The sequence below is a fragment of the Talpa europaea genome (genome assembly GCF_964194135.1).
Source record: "Talpa europaea genome assembly, chromosome: 7".
NCBI lineage: Eukaryota > Metazoa > Chordata > Mammalia > Eulipotyphla > Talpidae > Talpa > Talpa europaea.
In genome coordinates this window covers 3,132,372-3,158,110 of record NC_140074.1, presented here as the reverse complement: position 1 = coordinate 3,158,110, position 25,739 = coordinate 3,132,372, and the positions used below count along the sequence as shown (strand labels likewise).

Here is a 25,739-nt window from a genome sequence, read left to right as displayed (position 1 = left end):
TGGAAGGAAAAGTAAGGGGCATGTGGGACAATGATCTAGACCTGACCCCCAGGGCCTCAGGGCCTTCTCCCCTAGTGGTGGTGGCGGAGGCAATGGTGGGCCTCACCCCCAGCCAGGTTCTGAGGGCCGGTCCTGTCTCTGCCAAGTGCTGGCGTCGGGTGGAGCGGCTGTGGGAGGAGCACAGGTAGCTCTGCCCCAGGTGCCACTGCTTGTAGACAGGCAGGCCCGCCTCCCGGCTCCCTTGCCTCTGGGCTGGCAGCCCTCTTGCAGGGGTTTTGGCAGGAGACTGGCTTGGTCAGAATGGCATTTTAGGAAGACCCTCTGGTGGCTTTGTGGGGGTGGCATGGAGGGGCTGGGACACAGGGCCATGGGAAGGCCAGGCGTGGTAGAGCGAGGTGGGAGGGAGCAGGCCAGGCTGTGGGTGTGCGCGCAGCTGCTTGGGGGCCTTTGAAGAGGGTGGGCTCCTCAGACTGGTCCTTGTGCTCCATTTCCAGCAGTTGCCAACCCCTTTGACAGCAGACCCTGGGAAGGTGACACAAAATGACATTTTCTTGCTTGCTTTCTGATGGAGGAGCACAGGAGCAGGCTGCGTGTGGCGGGGCTGGTGCTCGGGCCCAGCTGGGACAGGTGCTGCCCGTGGCCCACGGCGGCGCAGGTGCAGATGGCTCCCTCTCGGCGGTGCTTGACGGCCTGACTTTGAACCCCTCCCTGTTTAGCCCTGCTTCCTCTGCTGGGCCGGTCGCTTTCTGGGTTCACCCCCTCCCTAGCCCCAGTGGGTTTGCCCCTTGATGACTCCCAGGTCTCCATGTGTGTCTTCTAGTGACTTTCTCCAGCTCTTGTTTTCTTTGACTTTTGCCACATACATTTTCATTAATTATCCTTCTCCCACAAGGATATTCTCAGCATCGTTACCACCTTGCCCCCCATCCTTGTTCCCCAGCAAGCTGGCACAGTGTTTTGGGGTGCTGGGAACGTTGTGTTGAGAATGTGAACAGAATGCCAAGGCTGGATTTAGCTAAACATGTTTTTAAAATAATTTTAACTGCGCTGAGCAAGAGTGTAAATTACAAAAGGCGCAAGTAGAATGTAGATAAAAAGACTTTCGTCAAGTTCAAATTGTGGGAAATAATACTTTTCCTCTAAGCTCATGTTATAAAATGTTGTATGAGACTGTTCTGAACTGACTGGAGAACAGTCTGAGCATGACCTCACCAGTTGGAACAGAGCATGAAATAAAACACGAAGCCTTTACTCTTTTGCAGGATCTGTTTAGAAGATTTTTAAATTACAGAGATTCCTTGAACTGGAGGATAATAGTGAAGGGCCCACAAAGGAAATAAGAATCAAGCAATGAGGCTTTAAATCACTGAATGTAAGCAAAAGTGAAGGGAGTGTTGCTGGGGTCTGAGCACTGTCCCCCCAGCAGGAGCCCTGGCCGGCCTCGGGCACTGAGCGCCGCCAGGAAGGTGGGAAGCTTCCCAGGGATGTTTTTGCTGGAGGTGAAGGCTCCCCTCCCCTGGGACTGCCAAGTGGCCGCTGGAGTCATGCGGAGTCATGCGTGGTCCTTTCTCTTCCTGTTCCGCCAGCGGCAGCTCAGCAGCAGCCCCTGGAAGTCTAGACCCGATACCCGTGTAAGGGATCTTTCGTAAACATTTTTGATCAGTGACTCACTGTCTTAAGAAACGGATTTTTTGTATAAAATGATCTTTACATTGCCGTTTAAGGACCCAAACCATTTTCTTGGAATACCATCCAGGCAAGTTCATTTCCCCAGAACGGGGAGTTTTGTGCATTGTCCTTTCTGCGTCTTCAGATGGATGCTTTGATGTCCTCATAGTTGGGGCCCATAGCTCTTCAGAGATGGGGAGGCATTTGTCAGGTGTCACCGCTCTTGGCCCTCAGCTGACTAATGAATGACTCTTCTGAGTTTTGCTGTTGATGGAAACCTTTTCATTAACCAACCGCTCGGTGAAATAACAAAAGGGTTTGAAATGGGATGAGAGGCGCTTTTGAAAAAACAAATCTTATATTTATTTAAAATAAAACTCAGAGGGCCTCTCCTGGCGGCGCAGCAGTTGAGCGCTGGGCTGGGAAGCTGCCCGCAGCCTCTGCAGCGCCCGTTCCATCCCCAGCCGCCGGCGAGGGTCCCACATGGCGCGCAGACCTCTCCTGCCACGCCCGCTGCTCCCCTCAGAAGTGTATTTTGTCAGTCTGCCTGTTCTGTTCTCCGTTCTGGCTCTGGTGAATTCTCTCACCCTCCCATGCTTCTGACTGTACCCAGTGCTTGTATAAATAAATAAATCTTTAAAAAAATAAAATAAAACTCAGGAAGGATGCTGCAGAAAATGTTCGCTAAAACAGAAAAAGGAAGAGTAAGAGCAGATGCTGCAATTTCTTTCCAAGACTTAACAGTAGTCAGAAGATCCTTTGGAAGAACAGAAGAGGGGAGTTATTTGGAGTGTCTTTTTTAAGTGAAATCTACGGGCTACTTCAGGGGTCTGATTCCAGCTAGTGAGCCTGGGAGACTCAGTTCCTTTTGCAGCTTCGGCCTTGTAAGCTGTGATCATTTTAAGTTTGACGAGCAGAGTGCAGTATGAAATGAAGCAAGGAACTTGGCATTTATACACCGTGAGTCAAGTTTGACATCAGTCTGGATTGGGAATTGACTGGAAGGTTTGGTGTTGGACTGTGGCTCCACGGCAGTGTCTTGACCCAGAGGCATGCATGAGCAATACTTCCCGTTGGGCCTTGGCCATTAATCTGTGGAATGAAGCAAGAGCTGGAGAGGAAAATCGAGAGACTGCCTTGGATTTCCTGACGTTCTGTTGAATCAAAAAAGCAGTAGGAGGCCCTTTCCTTCCTGACAAAGGCCTCGCTTGTCCCCTCTCCTGCAGTTCCCAGCATCTGTCTCCACATTGGGGACGGTCCCCCTCTAACCCATACTTGAGCTCGCCAGTCACCCCGGGCCGTGTCTGCCTCTGCCTGTTCCAGGTGTTTTACAGGCCACTTCCCCCGATTATGTTACTGTGATCAGATCCAGATGCTGCAGAATGTTTGATAGAAGAGGTCAAATGGCATGTGAGAAGAAAAGCATTTCTGTATTCATGACTTTGGTTTAATTTCCTGTGTGGACCTGCTCATGACCTCGAGGCTGGGATACTGGAGCCAAACACACAAATACTTTTTCAGGATGGCTTGAGGAGACCCTTCTTCCCAGTATACTTGTTCTTGTTAGGTTATCATTGATTCGTGTCTGCTGACTTCTATTTTTAAGTGTTCCTATTTTCGTAATTGTAAATAGTTGACAGATCCTGTCTCTGGCACGGAGAGCTAGAAATAAAGGTGTAGGTCTGTGACTGAGGATCCAAAAGGTAACCGGCAGATGAGAGCTGGGCTGGGGTTGTAGTGGGAGAGCTGGTGTTGACAGGGGAGGTGAGGCCAAAAAAATGGCTCTTGCCTCTGCCTATAGAGAAAGTGGACAGAAAATGTTTGTCATTATAAATGCTCTTGTACCATTTGATATTAATTTTGATATATATTTAATGTTCTCAAGTAGCAGGCTTTCATGTTATAAGCACTATAAAAGACATAGGAAGAAAGACTATGTTTCTAAATAAGTTCATTTTGTGTTTTTTTTTTTTTTTTTGATTTATTATCTATGTGTAGAAGAGCTGGGGTGTAGGCCAGAGGTGTGGGAGCTGAGAAGATTTACCAGAGACAGAGTGGGGAGCAGTAGGCGAGTCAGAGAGGTCTGCTGCGCCTTGTGGACAGCTCCCTGGCCAGGGATTGAACTCAGGCTGCAGTGGCTGGTGATCACTTAATAGTGCTGAGTCTTTAACCCCTGTGCCACCTGAGAGGACCTAATTGAGTTAATTTTGAATTAATGAATTTTAAAAGTTTAAATTACTTGGGAATAGTAGCAACCACCTTGGAATGAAAATACTTATTTTTTTTGTAAGCAAGATTTGGAAAGGAACTGATGAAAAGATTTTAACCACTCATCTTACTAATATATTATGTATACGGATGTTAAGAAATGGAATAAATTGGGCATATATGATGTTGAAAACATAGGCTTTTTTGATACTGATAATAAAAATAATTTCCTCCTGTTCTCCCTGTTTCTTCTTCCCTCTTCCTCTTCCAGAAGCCCTTCAGAGGCCAGTAGCGTCTGACTTCGAGTCTCAAGGTCTGAGCGAAGCTGCTCGGTGGAACTCCAAGGAAAACCTTCTCGCTGGTCCTAGTGAAAATGACCCCAACCTTTTCGTTGCACTGTATGATTTTGTGGCCAGTGGGGACAACACTCTAAGCATAACTAAAGGTAAGAGGGCCGCGGGCAGCTGCCGGTGGTTGTGAGGCAGAAATCGGGGAAAGTGGCTTGACTGGCCACTGCTTTGCTTATTGAAAGAGCAGATTTAATCTTGGAAATGCACAACCATCACTCTCCCCTTGCTCCCCCCCCAAAAAAAAAAAAAAAAAACCAGCATTTTTAGAAGAGAGTCGCTTTTCCTTAATTAAGGAGAAGGGTCCCTGACAGTGGTCCTTAGCAAAACCAAGCTTCCCTCTTCCGTACAGAAAATGATATCTGGACCAAACACTTTCTCTTTAAGTATTTTTTCACTAAAAATCTTCCTTGTCTTAACTGGGAATAGAGCACTTGCGTGAACAGAGCAGACATGTAGAGACGGGGCTCCGTATTTATGTGTGCATTCGGCGCAGTCAGGAACTTTGTGCGTAAGCATGTATTTTTATGCACTTATACATGGATGGGTTTATGTGGGCTTGTTAAAGTGAAATAGGTATTTAGGAACTTGGAGACTTGGAGTAATGATACCAGAATAAACGAGAAAGAGCAAAGCCAGCCTGTGAAGCGAGGGTGCCTGATTTGGTTGTTTATTCCTCAGGTGAAAAGCTCCGGGTCTTGGGCTACAATCACAATGGCGAATGGTGTGAAGCGCAAACCAAAAATGGCCAAGGCTGGGTCCCAAGCAACTACATCACGCCAGTCAACAGCCTGGAGAAGCATTCCTGGTACCACGGGCCCGTGTCCCGCAACGCCGCCGAGTACCTGCTGAGCAGTGGCATCAACGGCAGCTTCTTGGTGCGGGAGAGCGAGAGCAGCCCCGGCCAGAGGTCCATCTCACTGAGATACGAAGGCAGGGTGTACCACTACAGGATCAACACTGCTTCCGATGGCAAGGTAGGGCCCCGGGGAGGCGCCCAGGCGGGAGCCCTGGGCAGAGGTGCTGGCCTTTGGCTGGTGGCGCCCAGAGCGTGCTGCTGGGTTGATCAGGTGTTGCGGTAAAGCTCAGCCAAGGTGTGTGAAGAAGCTCTGAGTAAACAGCAGGCGTCACTTCTCTAGCGGGACGCCTCTGGGTGGCCTGCGGAGCCCTGCCACTGGCCATCGGTTGAGCTCGGTGCAGTGTCTGCTGGGTTTTGGACATTCTGCTTGCATTAGGACTTCCTTATAGGGGTGCTGTGTCCTCAGCAACAGCGTTCCCGCAAGAGATGGGTACTTTGAGGCCACCTTCACAGCCCCTCTCGACACACCCCCTCCGCGGGGTGAAGCCACGGTTCTGTGTGCACATGTGCATACGTGTCCTGCATACACATAGGTTTTTTTTAAAAAGGAGATGCATTTTTACATGAGGGATGTGGAGGCTTACGGGGCGAAGTGTCTAGGCAAAGGTCATGTGTGAGGGGCTGACGGCCTGGGCTCTGCTGTGCTGCTCAGCGGCTCGGGGCAGGCAGCGAGGCTGTCGGGGCAGAGTGACGTCTGTTTTTTAAACGTAAGGCGTGCACATGGTTTCCCTTTTTATTAAAAAGGAAGAACAAGTGAATTATGGTGAAAAGGAAGTCAGACTCCTAAATCATGCCCTCTGCCGGAGGCTGCCCCTCTGAGCGCTCCCCCAGAGTCACCTGGGGTGTGCATGCGCACATTTTTGACAAACAGTGATGCATCCTCCACGCTGCTCTGGTCTTGCCCTTACCCATCTAGTCATAAATTGTGGAGACTGTTTTATGGCCACACATTTAGAGCTGCCTCGTTCTTATTGATCGCTGCGTAGCCGGGCGGGTCATCGTTTTTTGCGGCAGTCCGCCGGTCGCTAGGATGGTTCCAGAGCATCACTGCCATACGCAAGGCTCTCCAGCCTTTCTCAGCCCACTGCAGAAACAGTCTCCATCAGCACCCGGCACTCAGCCTAGTGACACACCTCACTTCCCTTAACATATGCAGAGCTCTCTGCGACGTTTCGTGTTCTAATCTGTTCTGTTTCTCAAAAAATTCTGGTCGTGATCCAATACATTTAGATCCAGTAGTGGGTCAGAACCTGCAGTGTGAAGCTACGTGGCAGGAGTTTCTGGGAGGTTGTTAGAACTGGCAGGAGTTTCTGGGAGGTTCTGTGCGTCTGGGGTGCATGTTGATGCTGCCAGGTCACCCTCTGTAGGGGCCGCGCACGCAGGCTTTCTCCCCAGCGGCCAGCGAGAGCGCGGTGCCCCTGCCCTCCCAGGGTCTGCTCTCAGCCGTCTGTCCCGGGCGAGGAGTGCTGTCCCCTCATACCCATTTCACGTGTGTCCCATGTCGTTTACTGGTGGCATTTACTAGTCTTTCCCTTTGCGTTTGAAATGCGCTCCGTGTAAGTATGTCCTTTAGGTCCACCGCTCTGCTCTCCTCACCCGCTGGCCTGGGCATACGTTGGACGGGCTCTCAGCTCTTGTGATGTGTCAGTGTCTGCTGGCTGCCCCTCTCCATCTTTTTGGCACCCTCACAGGTATCCTCACACGCCTGTCTCTGCACGCCCCCCGCATTCTCTCTCTCTCTCTCTCTCTCTCTCTCTCTCTCTCTGTACTTCGTGGATGTATTTTCCCACCTCTCTCAGTACTTTAAGATGTGTTTTCCCACATCTTAAAGCCTTATGGCCCAGGTCCTACTGCCACTGCTGAGCGCTTCCGGCGCTTGCAGAGATCCCTCCTTGTGCCTGTGCTGTGGTTCGCGTGGCTGACAGCACGGTCAGTTGTTGGTGTGTGCTGGAGATTGGCCTTTCAGTTCGTCTCGGGGGCTCCCTGTTCTTGCCCCCACATGTGCAGCGAGGGCCTTCCATACTGCGGGATGAACACCAGCCTGCTGGGCCTTTTGAACCCTGCCTTCAGACTGCAGGCTGCCTTTCGGCGAACCCAGACCCCAGAGGGCCTCGCCCACGAGGGAGGTGTTCCCTGGAACGACAACCGGCTTCCTTTCTGTCGCTGCCGCAGCCCTGCCATGGCGCCGGCGCACACGGAGCAGGCGGGATGGCCGCTTTTCTCCCGAGTTGTTTAATCAGCATCCTTGGAACAGATGCCGGCAGGCATGATCTGGTTTGGCCACTCACTAGCCAGGGCTCAGTGTAGAATGCTGTTCAGAGGGGAGAGCAAGGCCTGCCAGTCTGATGTGCGGTGTTGGCGAGTCCTGGGAGGAAGCCGGCTGTGTCTGCAAGCTGGCACGCCAGGCGGCTCCTCGCACTTCAGGTAGCGCTCGGGAAGCCCCTCTCAGGAAGCCTTGTCTCTGCCACTGGGTATCTTGTCCACACGTCCCCAGTAGGCACCGTGTTCCCCCTCCCGGGCACAGACTCTCCCTTCGGCTGTCAGGGCACCTGGAGGCAGGGGTCGGCTGGCAGACCCTGAGGGCTGCGTGTGAGAGGAAACCTGTTGGGTAGGGGCGTGTTCCTGGACCGGGTGGGACAGCTTCAGGGTAGATGGGGTGTTCTGTGCAGCTCGGGGCACTGAAAATGCCGCTCACGTAGGAGGGCTTTCAGGCAGTCCTTTTTGGATTTCTAGGGGGAAAATTTAAGATTGGTAGGCGGGCCAGCCAGGGGTTGACTGAATTTAATTCTTTTTTTTAAAAAAAGATTTATTTTTTATTTATATAAGAGCTGGGGTACAGGCCAGATGCGTGGGAAGGTGAGAGGATTCACCAGAGACAGAGTGGGGAATAGAACAGGCAGACTGACTGAAATCCACTGCTGAGGGGAGCAGCGGGCGAGACAGGAGAGGTCTGCTGTGCCATGTGGGTTGCTCTGAGACTGGCAGGGTTGGAACCGGCACTGCAGAGGCTGCGGACAGCTTCACAGCGCTGTGCTCAACCGCCTGTGCCACCAGGGAGGCCCTGAATTTAATTCTTATTTTCAAATTAGCTAATCTTTAGAAAACAGCTGACTTTACAAGATTCTTCTCTAAGGCCCGGGGGATTCCTCCCACCTCTACCCTCTTGCCTCTGACTGACCTCTCTTCCTGCTCCTGAGCCTCAGGCTGGTCAGCCAGCCCAGGGCCACCCGCTCAGGGCTGGAGTCGAGCGGCCTGGCACCCGTGGAATGGCTGCTGCCAGATGGAGCCATGGCTGTTAACAGTTCAGACCACCTTGAGAATCTACCCAGGGATTTGACTGTCAGTGCTGATGCCCTCTCCAAGCTTATAGCCCTCTGCTCTCCTAGCAGAAGACGGGTCTTCTCCACCGTCCCCTGCTGCATCGTCTCAGCTGTTCTGGATATTTGTGTGTACACCTGATTTACTTCTGCAAGATGCCACTGTCAAGTTCCACGGCCCCTTGTGCTCCACAGCCCTTTGAGCCCTTGATAGAGTCTTCCCTTCATAGAGATGCCAGTTGCGTTCATGGTCTGCTGATGAGTCAGGTTCAGGGTGATAGGGGTGGCGTCTGGGTTACGCTTCGGCAGAGGCTGCTGGGCAGGCAGGTGAGGGCCTTCCAGGGAAAGCCTCCTCCAACGTGGCGGCCCGCCACTTGCTGTGGTGCCCCCCGGGAGCATTTTTCAGTGCTACCTTCCTGCCGGGACACGAGGCCCTCTCAGGGGACAGGGCCTAGCAGCCTGTACACCGTCTGAGGTGGGACTCCAGGGTCTGCAGCCGCCAGAGGTGCGCAGGTCTCAACTCTGCTAGCCTGTGAATCTGGCTGTTGGGAGGAAAGCCATTCCTGATGTCTTTGACAAGGCCTGACTTTCCCCTTCCGGCGTGATCAGGAAGCGGCATGGCCTGGCCAGCCCCCGGGGTGTTCACATCAGCAGGTGCATGGTGTGATGACGCGCCGTCCAGAATGCTTGCTGCACTTTCTATTCTGGAGCTGCTGTGAGTCCTGGTGAAGACTAGCCTGCCGCTAGCTGAGTGCCACTGCAGAGGCCGCGCTGACCTACAGGTAGCCCAGATTTGACAGTGGAAGATGGGCGCAGCACACTTACGGGGGACGAGTTTTAATATTTAATATGTGTCGGTTATGTAAATTTTATGTTGAAAGATGAACTGAGTTACAGGGTCTGTAAATTTAATTATTGAAAAGGATAAAGTTTGTCCATTCTGCAAAACCTCCCATAACTCTGAAGTCAGACAGGGGAGGCTGAGAGTGAATCACTTCAGACCAAGAACAAATTCTGCATACACTGGGGCTGAGGGGCGCCATTAGCATGCAGCCCGCAGAGGAGTGCGGCCTGCTGCTTGGGGAGCCCGCCTTTCAAGTTGACGGGGAGAAGCAGGTAATGAGCCTGGATCCCCAGTGACCTGCCCAAGCAAGACACGCTCTTTCACCCCTGCTCTCCCCGTGATTTCCACAGTTAGAGGGGGCCCTGATTCCAGGCAGTGCCTTCTGGAATCGCTTTTCTCTCACACTGTCAGCTGAGCTAATCCGAGGGGAGAAGGCCGAGTATATGCCACCTGCAGCGAAGTAGTTGGACAACTGACAGACTTTTCCAGAGAGGGCAGGGATGAGGCGCTGTCCCCACGCTCCCTCTGTCTTCACGAGCTGCCAAGTGTGTTGGCGTGTGGGCACCGTCTAGGGCAAGCCCCATGGTGTGCTGCCTCCCCCCACCCGCTCTGCCCGTGGGCACCTGAGCACAAGCAGCGGTTCTCTTAGAGGCTTCTCCTAGGGGCTCTGAAGTACAGGAGAAGGGTCCCCGCACTGTCTTGCAAAGCTCCAGTCTTTTTGGACAACTCGTGGGTTGTTTAGAATTTTATTTTAGTAGGATGCTACCAAAAGTTTTCAAGTTACAGTCCTCTAAGCCAAGTTTGCTGACGCCTTGCCTAATTTTTAAAAGCTCCTTTACATCACCTCCGCAAGCAAAGAAGAAAAATCTTGTTAACGAGTCCTAGTCACCCTCTTCACAGCTGTAGATGAAGTCGGCTCGTGTTTTGTTACTATTTCTTTTAAAATCTTTATATTACCCAAGAATACAAATGTGCAGGCCGTAGCGCTGTCCATCACCCACGGCCGAGACCTGGGCCCCGCCTGAGCTTCCTGCTGCTGCTTCCCTTTTTCCAAAGAAGTAAGATGCTGGAGCTCCCGTCCGCCCTCCCTGCTGCCCAGGCGCCACCACTGTCCTGTGTCTTTGCAGTTCGAGCGCATCTCAGGGCGGATGCCTGGCTGTGATTTTACATATTCCTTCCTCAGCGGGTCGTTGGCTGCCTCAAGTGAGTCAGTCCACCCAGGTGTGTTGCTGGAGCCCAGATGGTCTGCAGGGGTCATAGTGGGGCATTGTCGGTGAGGAAGCATCCCCTCCCCACGTCACTGAAGCTAACAAGAAGAAAGAGCTGGCACCAGCCACTTTATTGCTTTCTGTCACCTGCACGTTCCACCCCATCTCAGCTGAGTCCAGAACTCCAAAGGGGCCCCTGGGGGGAGGGTCCCCGTGCAGGTTTCCAGCCGCCCGTGGAGCTCAGCTGGGGGTGTGGGCTCTTGCGTCTGAAATCGCCTTTCCACTTTCCTGCGATGGGAGGCTGTCTGAGCGTTGTGCAGCCCCCACGCCCTCTGCTGCTGGGGTGCCGAGGGCACACCACTGGGACTTCAGGCCAAGGCCTCTGGTGCTTCCCAGCAGCCCAAGTCAAGGCGGGAGGGGGGGGATTTATGTTGTATTTGGCAACTTTCATCTCTGATCTCTGTTCAGTTCTAGTTAATTACATAATTGTAGGTACTAATGATAGGTGCTATGCAATAATTATAATTGGAATGATTGTTGTTTCCAATCAGCAAACACCCAAGTTACTCTTCAGGAATGAACAGACATTCATTGGGTGCCTTTTATGTGCTCATTTTCTGGTCTTGACATTGGAGATACAAGGTGGGAGCAGCTAGCCGTTCCCTCTGCTTTCTTTTTTTTTTTTTTCTCAAAGAGAGGGAAAGTTTATTGCGCCCTGGGCGGACCTCACACACCCAAGGCGGGGGTCAGTGGAGTCGCGCCCCCTCTGCTTTCTAACAGCACAACGTTCCCACTTGGTGTGATTCGGTAGGCCACTTTGGGGGTCTGGGGGTGCTTAAAATTTTTCCTTATTAATTAATGGTAATAGCATCCCGAGGCCCGAAAAATAATCTGCAAATTATACCAAATAGGAATGTTTTACTTTTGGGGATGCCCGTGGCTTTGGGCTCTGCGCTCACAGAGTTGGGCCTGGCGGGTGGAGGCAGACAGCGCCGCTGAGCAGAGAAATAGGCAGTGATCGGTGGTGGTGGGAGCAGCTCAGGGAGGCCCCAAAGCTGCTCCTCCGGCTGGGGGCTGCTTCGTGGACATCGCGTTGGGCCAAGAGAGGTGAGCGAGAACTGGGATGGGAACATTAGGTGAGCGGACGCCTTCGGGCAGAGGGCATAGCAGGTGGGAGGGCCCTGGGCGTTTACTGCCACTCTCAGCTCTAGAAGGGAGTTAGCGCCCACATCAAGAGACTTGTCGGGCATTTTCCTGAACACGTGGTCCCGTGTGGAGCGCGTGTTTCTCACCAGTGCACTGAGCCCGGAGCTGCGGAGTCGGCAGCGTCTCCTCTCGCGCGGACTCAACTCTCCCCTTTGTCCTCAGCTGTACGTCTCTTCGGAGAGCCGCTTCAACACGCTGGCCGAGCTGGTGCACCACCATTCCACAGTGGCCGACGGGCTCATCACCACCCTCCACTACCCGGCCCCCAAGCGCAACAAGCCCACGGTCTATGGCGTGTCCCCCAACTACGACAAGTGGGAAATGGAGCGCACGGACATCACCATGAAGCACAAGCTGGGAGGAGGCCAGTACGGGGAAGTGTACGAGGGCGTGTGGAAGAAGTACAGCCTGACAGTGGCCGTGAAGACCTTGAAGGTAGGCTCAGCGCCTGCTTACCTGCTCAGCCGCGGCGGCTCCTGGTCTGCTGCGTGGGCCTCCGCTTCCAGGAAGCCTGCCAGCGCAGAGCCATCAGCGTGTCCCCAGCGGTTCAGGCGAGCAGTGCTGCAGCCGGAGCTCGTCGTTTGGAGAGGTTTTTTCTTTCTGTGGCATAAGGCTTCTAAAGCCATGGGTCTCTGCTCTCTGTTCTCTGTGTGTGGCATTCGGATCACTGTCTACTGAGAGTTAAGAAAAAGAGAGAGAGAAGCTGTCTGTGTTTTGAAAGGAGATTGCTGACGCGTGGGCTTCCACGGGCAGGTTAGAGGCATGAAATCCACACAGACTAGGTGCCTGGTGGTGCGGCCTCGTGGACATGGAAACATGTTGGCGGTTCCTGGCAGGTGACCAGACTTGTGGGACGGAGGGGGCGGGACCCCCAGGGAAGGCAAGGCGGGAGCTTGGGGTGCGCATCCTCTCTCCCTGGCTAGCAGCAGCCTCTCCACTGATGGGCCTTTGTGACTTCCAGGAGGCCTTTTTCCTTTTGAAGTTCTTTGAAATTCTTCGGATGCCCAGGCCTGAGAGTTTGCCTTCACGGCCTGCTGAGTGCTGCCTGTGGCGAGAGCGCCCCCTGGTGCTGGCCGGCGTTACTGTCGCTTGCGGATCAGCACCCTTGGCATTGACCTGTGCACAGGACTGAGAGGGGCCCCTTTTTGTAGCTTTTAGAAAAGGAAAAGAACTGAAACACCCACCACAGAGAAAAAGGGAGCCACGTGTGCACATGTGCCTCAAGACTCAGAGGCACACTTTGACGGGTGCCAAACACTGGCCTTGGGGACGGAAGCTTCCCCTCAAAGGCGGAGAGGGGCGTGAGGACTCCCTGAGGCTGAGTGTGGGGCAGGTGCCTTCCCTAGTGCAGGAGTCAGTGCTGCTCCCTGCCGCTCCCACAGAACGCGTCCGTAGCCCAGCCCTTGCAGGACTGAGGTGGGCATGTGCCCGCGTGTGTTAGAGGCGCCATGGTTTGGGCCACCTTGAAGACACCTGGATATTTTCCACAATGAAGTTTTTGTTTAATTAGCATTTATTGCGGTCCTCACTATTTTTCAGACCCTGGGACTGTGAGGTGAATTAATCACCTCAGAGTTCGTCACCTCAGGCCAGTCTAGGTAGCTTGAATAGTCCGGTCAGTAGTAACAGCCTGGCTGTAGGAGAAACAGGGAAGTGTGACCACAGCTGTGGCACTGCGGGCCGAGGCCGGGGGCCACGGGGGAAGGCGCGGATGGCCTGGCGAGCTCTCTGTGAGGTGGGAGAGCAGGAAGGAAATGGAAGCCGCAGGGTGGAATCAGCCAAGGGGACCGAGGCCAGGTGGGCCAAGCTGGCAGGTCAAGGCACAAAGGGCTTGTGGGGTCTGGGAAGCAGTGGAGGGCACCTTGAAGGGTATGTGGGCGGGAAGGAGAATGAGTGGGTGAGAGGCTTACAGGTGGCTGTGCTGGCAAGCCCGGACCCACGGTTTGAGGCAGCGGGCCTTTCCACCTGTGCACTGAGTGTGGGGCTCAGCGGGTAGTTCCACATCCCTAAATAAAAGAAGACTGAGAACAGCCGCAGGCTGCCGCCCGCCTACCAGGCCAGAGCAGGGAGGGGTGTGCTTGGGCTACAGTCCCCACCTGACCCCGGACTGGAGCCCAGGCACAGAGAAACCAGCTGGGACCGGCTTGAGCAACTGGAAGGCCCAGGCATTACCCCCCCACTTGTCAGGATTTGCAAAACTAAGAGTAAAAGCACCATATTCACTAGAATTCAGGAAAGCTTGCTTAAAAGCTTTCAAAAGAGATAAAATTTGCCCAGCTTTAAGTGGGAGTAAACCCACCCCAGTAGCCGGAGCTGGGGCTTTGTTTTCTGAATTCAGAGGAAGGGGGTTCCAGAGGAGGGGCCTCAGTTTATACCAATGAGTCAGATTGTCTGGAGCGTGTGCCTCTTAGGAGTGTACTTGCCAGATCATTATTCTTGAACTTTTTATTATAGTTTTAACAATTGTCCCTAAGAGCCTTATTAACTATAGTCTCACAGTTGTTAAATAAAAAATTACAGAATCTAGTCGCATGCATTCCTAGTGGCCACTGACAGTAGCAATAACTAGGGAGACGAGAAGGCATCCCTCCTCCCCTCACCCTGCACACTCCCTCTCCAGCCTCCACTTCCCGCTTGTCTGGTAAGATGAGTGTCCATTTCTCTCCACACTGGGAGCTGAGCCCTCGGAGTGGGTGCTGACTCCAGTGACGACTGAAGTTGCCGAGCTGCTGCCCGAGCTGGCAGAGCTGAGAGCCCCCAGCATCCCCTTCCGTCCCCATGACAGCCACATCCCCACGTTCCAGGCCGAGGAGACAGGAGCAGGTGTGCAGCAGCAGCAGCGTTGGGTACAGGTGTCCCGTGCCACCATCTCCTGTAGTTGTTCATTGTCTGTTGGTTTTATTTTTTATACATTTTTTAAAAGATTTATTTATTTACTTATACAAGCACTGGGCACAGTCAGAAGCGCGAGAGGGTGAGAGAATTCACCAGAGCCAGAGCGGGGAGCAGAACAGGCAGACTGACGAAATACACTGCTGAGGGGAGCAGCGGGCATGGCAGGAAAGGTCTGCCCTGCCATGTGGGTAGCTCCCTGGCTGGCCGGGGATTGAACTGGTGCTGCAGAGGCTGCAGGCAGCTTCGCAGCCCAGCACTCAACCGCTGCGCCACCGGGGAGGCCCATCACTCGGGTTTTTATTCTTCATACTCCATGAAAAATATGCACAAACCCCATTTATTCACCTTGGAAATCACCTCTGCCCTCCTTCTCACCTCCAGAGACTGTAGCTGAGGGGCACTAAGGTGCTGTCCCCGGCTTTCCGCCCGGCCTCTTTGTACCAGGCCCTCCTGACTGGCCCTTCCAGGGCAGTGGGTCTCCCAGCAGAAGGGGGCACAAGGCCCCACTTTAACCCTGGCTCCTAGGCAACACTGGGCTTACACCCTCAGGGCGGGGACCCAGAGAGCCGCAGCAGCTGGCCCCTGGGGGGTCCCTGGAGGGCAGCACAGCCACCGAGCAGGAACCGCGGGCATGAATTCGACAGTCCTCGGCAGCCCCTTCTCGACCTTCCCTGTGCGGTGTGTGATGAGCGGGGCGCCTCTGCCAGCTGTCAGGTACACGAGGCCCGAGTTGTAGACAAGTTTCTGGCTTCCAGAAGTTTGAAAGTCGGTCTTTCTCCTTCTGTAAGAGGTAGAGCAGGAAAGGCAGCTGTGGATCCAGTTGTGGCGTTGAGCTTCATAAGCCAACTGAGTTTACTACTGAAGGAAAACCATGTTGTTGAAAATGTTAAGATTTTAAAATTGTACCCAAGCCTTTGCCAGTTTTATAAACATGCGCTGAACACACACGGTGCCCTCCACCTTGGTTTTCGTGCCTTTCCAGAAAGAGCCCATGTGTGTTTCTAACCGCACGGCAGCAGGTGCCCTGCCTGGAGGCCGACTGCTTCCGGGCTGCGGCGGCCCTCCCGGGGCAGAAGGGGTCCATGCGGCCGGCCTCCCCTCTCAGCAGATGAGCCAGCAGCGGCGAGGAGCTCACTGTGGTTCCGCAGCGGCAGAGCTTGGTGAGGTGATGTGCGAGCCACCCTGCAGCCACCGCTGCCAGCCTGAGCGCCATCCTCGGCCGGCCACCTTGCCCAGTTGAGGCCCTGTGCACAGTGGCCTTCTCCCTGTGCCAGAGCTAGTTGAAGTAGAGACTGGTCTGATTCCAGCAGGGGGAGACAAACTCACGCTGATTTGTTTTCTGGAAGGAAAAAAAGGAGTATTTATACTATTGTCTCTGTGAGTGTGTGTTTGTGTCTGTGTGTTGTGTGTCTCTGTGAGTGTGCTGTGTGTGTGTCTCTGTAGAGAAAGGACCGTATTGTTCCTTATGCATGTGCTTGTTTTTCAAGATCTAGGACATGGTTCTTTGAGAACTAAAAGAATGAATGAATATTTCTGAAATTACTTCGTTGTACGTGGTTTATAATGTGGGACTGTAGACAAGAAAAAGTCTGCTTGTCTAGAAAGCTTCGTTTAGAGCGTCTTTTTGAACATGTTGGCCAAGCAGGTTCCTTCACGCCCCCAATCCTGCCCCCTGCCCCTGCCCGCTTCTGCCTGACCTTAGTGAGTCACCCTGTAAATCAGAGCACCCCCGCCAGAAACCACGGTCTGCTGAGCATGTTAAGGAGCAGAGAGGACTCAGAAGACTCAAACAGCCAATGGGGTGTGGGCAGGGATGAGTTCTCATCCTCCTCGGCCCCCTACAGCTCGACACAGAGACTACCAACGAGGTTTAATCGACATTAAGAGCAACTCGCCCTTTTTGAGCAGCAATAAATTGTTTCAGAGTTTCAGCCTCATGGCCCAGAGCTAACTGATAATGGGTTGACACATACTCTGCTGGTCACGCTTCGCTTGTAGACACGATTGCCCACAGCCAGCAAATGCCGTGTAAAGGTTGCCTCGTCCTCTGGACGCCTTCCTGGGTGCGTCCAGGACGCCGTGGCTCCTTGGCCCCCGAGTGCCCTCCCCACCTCCCCCGCAGTCTTTCTGCCCAGAGAACTCAGGCTCCATGTGGAAGCTCGGAGGGGGGTCTTGCTTCACTCTCTGCCTCAGTGGCTGACTTCTTGCAGCTGAACAGACCACGTCGTCTCCCGCCCCTGCGTCGGGTTCAGTGGCCAGTGTGAGGACAGTGGTCCTCTGTCTACGTGGGGCTACGCCATCTGCCCAGCAAAGGCTGCGGTGTAGCCTGGCACCCCAGCTCCCCAGACTCGAACCTCGACAGAGGGTGTGTGAGGAAATGCGGGACTCTCACGCCACCGGCTCTGGGCATCCGCTGGCGCCTTTGGCCCCCCCCCCGCCCCGCCCCTTGGCATGTCGATGCTGTGGACTTGCTGAGACGTGGCGGGGACTGATGACACTTGCAAGCCTCTTGCCGGGGGAGCTGCGAGCAAGGGTTATTTTAGAACCTGAGTAATTGACCTGACAGAGAGTGGTGATTGCTTCATTATGAGCCCCGCGACACTGCATCCTAAGCAGCGGCATGTCGCCGCGCCTGCCCTGTCTCCAGCTTTGTCCTTCTTCGCGAGTGCGCATCTGTCAACCAGTGTTGCTCCCCTTAAATCAGGCACCTTCCAGGTTCTTCAGGTGATTTTTTTTTTTCTCTGTTAAGCATTTTAGGATCCCTTGGAAGCCACGCATTCCTCAGGGACCGGCAGCACGTCCATGGCATTTGCCTGTGTACATGTCTCCCCACCCTGCCCACAAGCCCCACAAAGGATAGACAGAAATACAGTCTGCTCTCACCGCGCTGACGTGCTGCCCCAAACGTTGACGTCCAGCCCCAAAGCGGAGGGTCACCGTGCCACTGGGGCGGCCACGGGCCTCACGGAGACTGTCGAGAGCAGAGTGGTCGGAAGGGTGGGCCGGGTGATCATTCATTGGTGTGTCAACCACTCGGGTGCTCCTTGCCGTGTTGAAATAAGTTCACCCCTTCCTTATTTTCCTGCAGGAGGACACCATGGAGGTGGAAGAGTTTTTGAAAGAAGCTGCAGTAATGAAAGAGATCAAGCACCCTAACCTGGTGCAGCTCCTCGGTGAGGCAGAGCTCCAAGGAGAGCCCCAGAGTTTCACGGGGCCCCCAGGGGTGTGGCCGCTGGTGCCTCCATTCTCTCGCTCATCCCTGGGCAGACGGAGGCCTTTGTGGGTGGGGTCTGCGCACATGAGAGAGAGGTTTTCATTTTGAACTGACACCTAAAAGCCGCCCAGTGCAGATCTCAGGTTGGCCTCTGAAATTTGGGGTTCTCTGGAGTGCCTTTGCCCGTGGGGTCTGCGAGCAGACGTGACCGGCTGGCGTAGACCAGCAGCGATTGGCTCATTGAATGTGAGCCTGACTGCTGCTTCTGAACTCGGTGGGGGCCTCTCCTGTGAGGTTCAGGTCTGCCGGCTTGAGAGGAAGGGAAGAGTAGCCTGGCCCCTTGTGCGGGTGTTTGGGGTCGGCTTGGGGCACCCGGCAGAGTCAGGACTCGCATCAGAAGCCCTTTCCTTAGGGCCAGCCCTTTCCTTTCCTGTCAGGAGAGGCGCAGCAGTCTGAAGCCTCCCTCGATGTCTTGTTGGCAGGGGTCTGCACCCGGGAGCCCCCCTTCTACATAATCACTGAGTTCATGACCTATGGGAACCTGTTGGATTACCTGCGAGAGTGTAACCGGCAGGAGGTGAATGCTGTGGTGCTGCTTTACATGGCCACTCAGATCTCGTCCGCCATGGAGTACCTGGAGAAGAAAAACTTCATCCACAGGTAGGAGCCTGGCGCAGCAGCCCTCCCACAACCCTGGAGCCCGCCTGGAGCCCGGGCGCCCTTACGGAAAGCCCTGGCCTTCGAGGTCGCGTGGCGCAGCAGCCCCTAACTTCATTGCTGGCAGCACACGGGGCCTCGGAACGCAGGCCAGCACTCGGTTCCTGACGGAGCCAGCTTTGGGCACACAGCCGGGACTAACCCAGCCGGCCCGGACCCTGGACTGGCGGAGCACTTAATCCCGGGGTAAGAAATATTCTACTTCAGAACCATTTTGCGTCAGGGGGGATATTAAACGAAGTTGCACAGCTCCTGATCGCAGCTCGCTGTGCCCCCGCGCACCCCGCCCCCTGCCCCAGCCGCCTGCCGTCCTGGCCTCGCCAGCCAGGCTCACTCCCCAACCCGAGGCAGGCAGAAGCCAGGGCCTGGGTTTTATTTATTTATTTTTTAAGTTATTTATTTATTTATTTATTTATTTATTTATTTATTTATTTATTTATTTATTTATACAAGCACTGGGTACAGTCAGAAGCGTGGGAGGGTGAGAGAATTCACCAGAGCCAGAGCGGGGAGCAGAGCAGGCAGAAGGACCGAAGTACACTGTTGAGGGGAGCAGCGGGCGGCAGGAGAGGTCTGCGCGCCATGTGGGACCCTCCTCCGGTGGCTGCGGGCAGCCTCGCAACCCAGCGCTCAAGCGCTGCGCCACCGGGAAAGCCCCCCCTGGGTTTTATTTTTGTGCTGCTTGTGTTTTCCCTCCTTCCTCTTCATTATCGTTTCATTCTCCACTTCCCTCGCTGTCATCTGGCTCCGGGATATTTCCACAATGGTCAGAACTGTGTGCGTGCCGTCTAAAATTAAGCGTGTCCGTTGGTTTAAAGCCTGGAGTGCTTTGACCTTCAAGTGCGTCACAATTACCTTGGTCTTCACATTCTTGGCTGGCACAAGTGGCTTCCTAGCACAGAGCTGGCCTGTGCCGGACGGAGCCTGACGGGCTCGGTGGAGTCTGTTGTACAAGACGTTCTCCACGCCAGCGTGCTGACCTTTCCTCCCCAATTAACTCAGGCGTGAGGCCGTGTGTGAGACTCCCAGCGCGGCGCGAGGGCGGCATGTACGCCCATGGGCTCGTAGGACAAATTTCCTGTGCTCCTGTCACTCAGAGAAGCAAGGCCTCTGAGGCTGCAGATTGAGAATTCCTGACTCTGGTTTGCCTTGCATGGCCGGGTCTGTCTCGTCTTCATTCAGGCAAACGTAAAACTCTTCACCTAAATCCTGTTAGGCACGGCTCTTCTCTCTTTAATTTCTGATTGCGGGTGATCGGGCTGTCTGGCGCAGCCATCTCCTTAAGCTGCGGCTTCCTCTCCATTCCAGCTTGCCTCATGATTTCATGGTTAAGGTCCACGAACCAGAGTGGACGCCCCCCGCCCTGGGAGAACGGGACGGGCGGCAGCTGATAACACGGGGGCGGTTTCCAGGGTAGGTTTGGATGAGCATGAGGAAGGAGGGGACAGAAGCGCTGCTTGGGTAGGAACGCTGTGGCTTTATTTCCGCTTGTCCTCTGAAGTCTGGATGGGACCTGTGGCGACTCATGCTGGTGTCGGCTTCACGCCATCCGGGGCTGGCCCGTGCTTGTCCCTGGCCCGCCCGTGTGCGGTGGTGATGAGGCGACACTTACTGTTCTCCAGGCGTCGGTCAGACCAGTTTCCATATTCATTCATTGACACTCGCACCAGCCCTAAGAGGCAGACGCTGTTATCACCTTCATTTTGCGGATGAGGTACCTGAGTCCCAAGGTAATTAACTGGCTCCAAGTCGCGGGGCCAGGGAGCAGGCTCCTAGCGCCCCCTCTGCTGCTTCTCCCTGCGGTGGGAGCGGAGGCAGGTGCTGAGGGCAGCCTCTGTTCCTGGTGGGGCGCTAAGCTAGTTTCTAGGGGACCAGACTCAGTTTCCATTGTGGGCATCCCACCTGCACTTGCAGGGGGGCTTGGGAAGCTGGGGAGCTGGCCGGGACGCTCACGGGTGCACTTTTCCTTCCCAGAGACCTGGCTGCCCGGAACTGCCTGGTAGGGGAAAACCACTTGGTGAAGGTGGCGGATTTCGGCCTGAGCAGGTTAATGACGGGGGACACGTACACAGCCCATGCCGGGGCCAAGTTCCCCATCAAGTGGACCGCGCCCGAGAGCCTGGCCTACAACAAGTTCTCCATCAAGTCCGACGTCTGGGGTAAGGGCTGCTGCTCGGGGCTGCCTCGCCGGCCAGGCCCTGCCCGAGCGTTCTCCCTGTCACTGTCCCTTTCTTTATTTTTTCTTTCAAATCCTTTCTCCTGTTTTCTCTCCAAAATGAAAGAAAAGTGAGCTTTTTCTTGCAAAGTAATTCAAATGAGCAGTAACAGTCCTGCCGTCTTTCTGTCTCCCACGTTTGCTCACGGGGTGTTGGGGGCCACGGGCCAGCCCCGCAGGCAGCAGAGGCACACCCCCACCCCCACCCCGGCCTCGACTCCCGTCCGTTTGCGCCGTAAGTTGCAGATGCAGACTGCCCTCTGCAGCCTCCTGGCTGGCGTTTTATTTTTACCTTTCAAACAGACTTTTTTTGGCCAAGTGTAAGTTGCGCTGGGGGAGACGGAGCAGTGAGGGCCAGTGGCCGTCACCCCTGACGCCTCGGCGCTCTTCCCGGCCTTGTCACTTTGAAACAAATCCCAGACATCATACTATTTTGTCCAAATAATGTTACCTTGTTTGTGTCATTATGAGTCTCCTCAAGACAATGTTGTTATTCAAATGACCACGTTGCCTGTCGTCTGAAAACAGTCCTTTCTGACTGGTATCAAGTATCCGGGATGCGGATTTCCACTTGCGTCGTAGTGATTTTTTTACAGCCTGTTTGATTGGACTCCAGGTGTGATTCTCACAGCACAGCGGGCTCGCGTCTCTGCTGACCTCTGACTTTTTCTCCCTCTCGTTATTTCCCTGGCTGTTTATTGTTGAAGAAATCCTGTTACTTGGCCTTTGAAGCTGTCCACGTTCTGGATTTTGCTCACGACACCCTCGTCGTGGCCTCTGATCCGCTCCCCTGTCTTCAGTGTTCCGGGCCAGGGCGGGGGCGGCTGGACAGCTCGGTCGCATTCAGGCTTGGCCTCTCTGATAGTAAGAGCGCTTACCAGGCCAAGGTGTGCTTTCTCGTCAGTCTGTACATGATCTGGATTTTTCTCTCTTTTGTGACTTTGGTGGTTACTGACACCCACTGCCTAGATCAGCCAGGTTATCGGGGTGGCCAGGTAGTGACTTCGCACCCCTTACTCCTCTTGAGTGCAACACCCTCAAAAGAAGAAACTTCAGGTTATTTGGGAGCGTAGCTCACGTAGGCAAGAGGGGTAAACCTTGGTTTCTTTGCCAGCTGAGCTGGTGTCCTAATCCTCCGGTGGCCCCCAGGTAGGCTTTTGTAGTTCCGTCCTGCGGTTTCCTGCCCTCCCACGAGGCCTGTGGTCTTCGCTGGTATCTGCGCTGTTTGGAGCCAGACACTTCTGTTTCACTCACTGCCCCAGCCCCAAATTACCCGCTTCTCCAGAAAAAGCCTTTAGTGGGAGCTGGGATTTCAAAACTTTGAAAGATTCTATAAGATTCTAGTGACATTTTTGAGTTGGAAGGGCCCTGGAGATAACCTTGTCTGCCCGGCAAGGAGAGGGCCTGCCGTAGGGGTGAGCGGTGGAGCTACGTGCAGAATGGCCTCCAAATGCCCAGCCCCGGGTATTCCACCACATCACGCCCCAGCCGGTGGTCACTTTATCTGTAAGACCCGAGGGGGCCAGGTAACCCAGGCCTGTCCTCCCGGCCAGCAAGTTTTAGTCTGTGGCAGTGAGTACATGGGAAGTCCTCTCCCCTGCCCTGGGCTGCTGGTGATTAAGAACCTGGGGCGATGTCAGCCCCGCCTGCTGCTGCTGCAAGCCAGGAGCCACTGGGGTATGGCTGAATCTTACGCCCCACCCCTCTCTCTTTCAGCGTTTGGAGTATTGCTCTGGGAAATTGCTACCTACGGCATGTCACCTTACCCTGGGATTGACCTGTCCCAGGTGTATGAGCTGCTGGAGAAGGACTATCGTATGGAGCGCCCCGAAGGCTGCCCAGAGAAGGTCTACGAGCTCATGCGCGCATGTGAGTCCCCCCACCCCAACCCCAGACCCTCAAGGCTCCCAGGTCCTGCCCTCGGCAGGAGCAGCTAACGGGATGGGTCATACATGCTTTTCCATTCTTTCCAGTGTTTCCATGCACATTTCTTTGGTGTCTGGGTCTTTGTTTTTGTTTCGTTTTGTTTTGTTTAAAGATTTATTTATTTATACAAGAACTGGGGTACCGGTCAGATACGCAGGAGGGTGAGAAGATTCACCAGAGACAGAGCTGGGAACAGAACGGGCAGACTGATGAAATACACTGCTGAGGGGAGCAGTGGGCAGGACAGGAGAGGTCTGCCGCGCCATGTGGGACTCTCGCTGGCCAGCAGGGATTGAACCGGCGCTGCAGAGGCTGCGGACAGCTTCACAGCACGGCGCTCAACCGCCTGTGCCACCAGGGGAGGCCCAGGGTCTTTGTTTTTAATACAAAAATGGGACTGATGCATCCCAAACCTGAGATCCTTGTTAGGAAATACAAATTCCTGGCCCTTCCCACACCCTGCTGGAGTAGGTCAGGACCCTGTGGCATTTATCCCAAAGGCTTTATTTTACATATAAAAGTGAGGAGATGGTTTTTTTTTTTTACCCCCACCCACTGCCCCACGAATGATTTCTCTCTCTCTGTGTGTGTGTGTGTGTGTGTATCCCTTCAACTTTTATTGCACTTGGTAGTGTAACAGGCACATCTTTCCATGTCTGTACGCCAGAGGTCTCGCGCCTTCCACTCCTCCTTGTATTTGAATAACACCCCTTAAATGATTTAATCACCGACCCAGCCCCCTTGATGAACAGTGTTTCACACATTTGTTTGGTTTTTCCCGTTCCAAGCAGGGCGGGGATGAACACCCCCACGTAAGTGCCTCTGGATTATCCTGGTGCTTCTAGAATTTGAACTTTTGCATCAGAGGGCTCTTTGCATTTTAAATTTTGGTAGAATTTTTCAAGTCGTTTTCCACAACAAGTTGTACGAATTTCTGCTCCCTGCAGAAGTGTGAGAACCGCCCCACCCACCACCAGAGCACCCCATGTCCTCCACCACCCTCCACTGTGCCCCCCACCCATTTTCTCAGCGTCTCTTTGCTAAGGAGGAATTCGGACTTTGATAACCACAAGGCTAGCTGCTTGGCTCAGTAACCCCGCCCTTGCTAGAAGGGGGTTGGAAAAAATACATTTGTACGTGCGGTTCTTGCCGTCCGCGTCTCGGGCCTTTCCAGCCTGTATTCCTGCCGGTGTCTGAAGTCCTCCCAAGTTCAGTGTCCGTGACAGGACACAGTAGCCTCTGTTACTTTACCTTGTCATAGTGAGAGATGGTTGGCAGGACTGGAATGCTGCTTCTATTTCCAGTCTTTTCCTTGGGAATTGCTAACCCCAAACTAGCTGCACGGCCTCCTGGGTGGTCTGACGTGGGTCTCACCCTTCAGGTTGGCAGTGGAACCCCTCAGACCGGCCCTCCTTCGCAGAGATCCACCAAGCCTTTGAGACGATGTTCCAGGAGTCCAGCATATCCGATGGTAAGGCCATGGGCGCGGTGCCTGCGGGTGGAGAGGTGAGTCTGGGGCTGGCTGTGCAGGACGCCCCACCCTGGGTTCCTGTTCCTGACTGCGGGTGCCCAGAAAGCTGTGCGGGGTGCCGAGTGCTGTGCCGCCCTCGCAGCCATCTCCTCTGCAGAATGCCAGAGCAGCGTTTCTTCAGCACCTCCCTCTTCTGTGGCAGCACCTAGGCCGCTGTCAGTTCTGAAAGAAACAGAAATCAGCATGTAAGGTGCCGCCGGTACTGATGCTGCTGGGTTTTGTTTTTGTTGGTTCTTAGAAGTGGAGAAGGAGCTGGGGAAGAAGGGCACGCGCGGCGGCGCAGGCTCCTTGCTGCAGGCTCCCGAGCTGCCCACCAAGACCAGAACCTCCAGGAGAGCGGCGGAGCACAGAGACACCACTGACATGCCCGAGGCACCCCACTCCAGGGGGCCGGGAGAGCCTGGTATGTCCCTCCCCGACCCAGCCCCACCCCACAGAGGCCCAGGGAGGGTGGACAGAGGCCATGTGGGGTCTGGCATGGACCACAGGAAGGTGCGCCTGTCCACAGCAGCTTTGGGCCACCAGGCGGCGGTGCCTGAGAGAGCTGCTGAGACACGCACCCCTCTCTCCACGCGCTGTTCCCGGCACCTGCATTGCTCCTTCAGGGCAGCTACTGCAGTAGCAAGTGCTGAACTGAAGGAAAGCGCTGATGCAGAGTGCTCGGGGACACCCCGCACGGAGCTGGCCCCGTGGCCGCCGAGCAGCGTCTTCTGGGGGCTTTTCCCTGCGTCATCAGGGAGGGGCCTCACATTGCTCTCGGGAAACTCTGCCAACACTGATCTCGGGCAGCAGAGCCTCCCACCCCCACCAGCAGCCCCAAAGTCTGCTGCAGACCCACTGGGCCACGGGCCGGAGGTGGGCCGAGCACCGGCCTTGGTCAAGGTGCCCGGGCAATGCCCTGTGTGAGTGGGAGAGACCAGGACACAGCGGAATTCTGGGCATTCAGCCACAGCAGAATCCGTAGGCCTGATAGCCAGTGTTCTTCATTGTATACGCACGTTCATAGAAAAAGAAAGTTGAACGTTCCGCCTTTCTATAGCTACCTGTACTACGTACCTGAGCTTTTGCACAAATATATACTTAGAAAATGTTCCACAAGTGCACACTTTGAAAGTGTACATAAGAACTTGAACTAGATTCGACTGCCTTCTTCCCCCACCACCCTGGGCTGCTGCTCGGCCCACTTCGGAGGCTGCGCGTGTGGGCTGTCCAGAGCCCAGACCCCTCTGCCGCCTGTGAGTGGTGACTTTAAGGAGTCCCATCTCGGGGCGGGGGGGTGGAAACCTGGGACTTACTCAGAGCCCAGGAAGCACCCATGTTCGCCCAGACCCGGCATCTTCTCCTGGGGCATCTTCTCACATGGTCCCTGGGGGGCCAGGAGCGCCGATTAGCTGTTGAGCCCAGAACTAGCGCTACACCTCATCGCCCTCCTGCTGGGTGATGGTTTCAGGAGGCCTGAAACACTCAGGCGTCCTGGTGTTCTGGTGAAAGCCCCATCCCTCTGCTCCCTGCGGGTGCTGACAGCCACCCTCTAAGGGAACACCCTCATTCCCTAGTGGGAGCTGAGCAACACCAGAGCGATTA

The 25,739-nt window shown here is 54.6% G+C and overlaps 1 protein-coding gene across 2 annotated transcripts in view; it reads left to right on the top strand.

The window, feature by feature from the left end:
* Positions 1–25,739, top strand: part of ABL1 (ABL proto-oncogene 1, non-receptor tyrosine kinase) — a gene marked incomplete at both ends in the record, with an annotated part of 98,788 nt that overhangs the window by 69,908 nt on the left and 3,141 nt on the right. For both annotated transcript variants that reach the window (XM_084238431.1, XM_084238430.1), the window contains 9 exons: positions 4,148–4,321; positions 4,905–5,200; positions 11,820–12,092; positions 17,641–17,725; positions 18,249–18,426; positions 20,458–20,642; positions 22,415–22,567; positions 24,006–24,095; positions 24,394–24,558. In XM_084238431.1, coding sequence (XP_084094557.1) covers positions 4,148–4,321; positions 4,905–5,200; positions 11,820–12,092; positions 17,641–17,725; positions 18,249–18,426; positions 20,458–20,642; positions 22,415–22,567; positions 24,006–24,095; positions 24,394–24,558 — 1,599 coding nt within the window. The remainder of the gene's footprint in view (positions 1–4,147; positions 4,322–4,904; positions 5,201–11,819; positions 12,093–17,640; positions 17,726–18,248; positions 18,427–20,457; positions 20,643–22,414; positions 22,568–24,005; positions 24,096–24,393; positions 24,559–25,739) is intronic.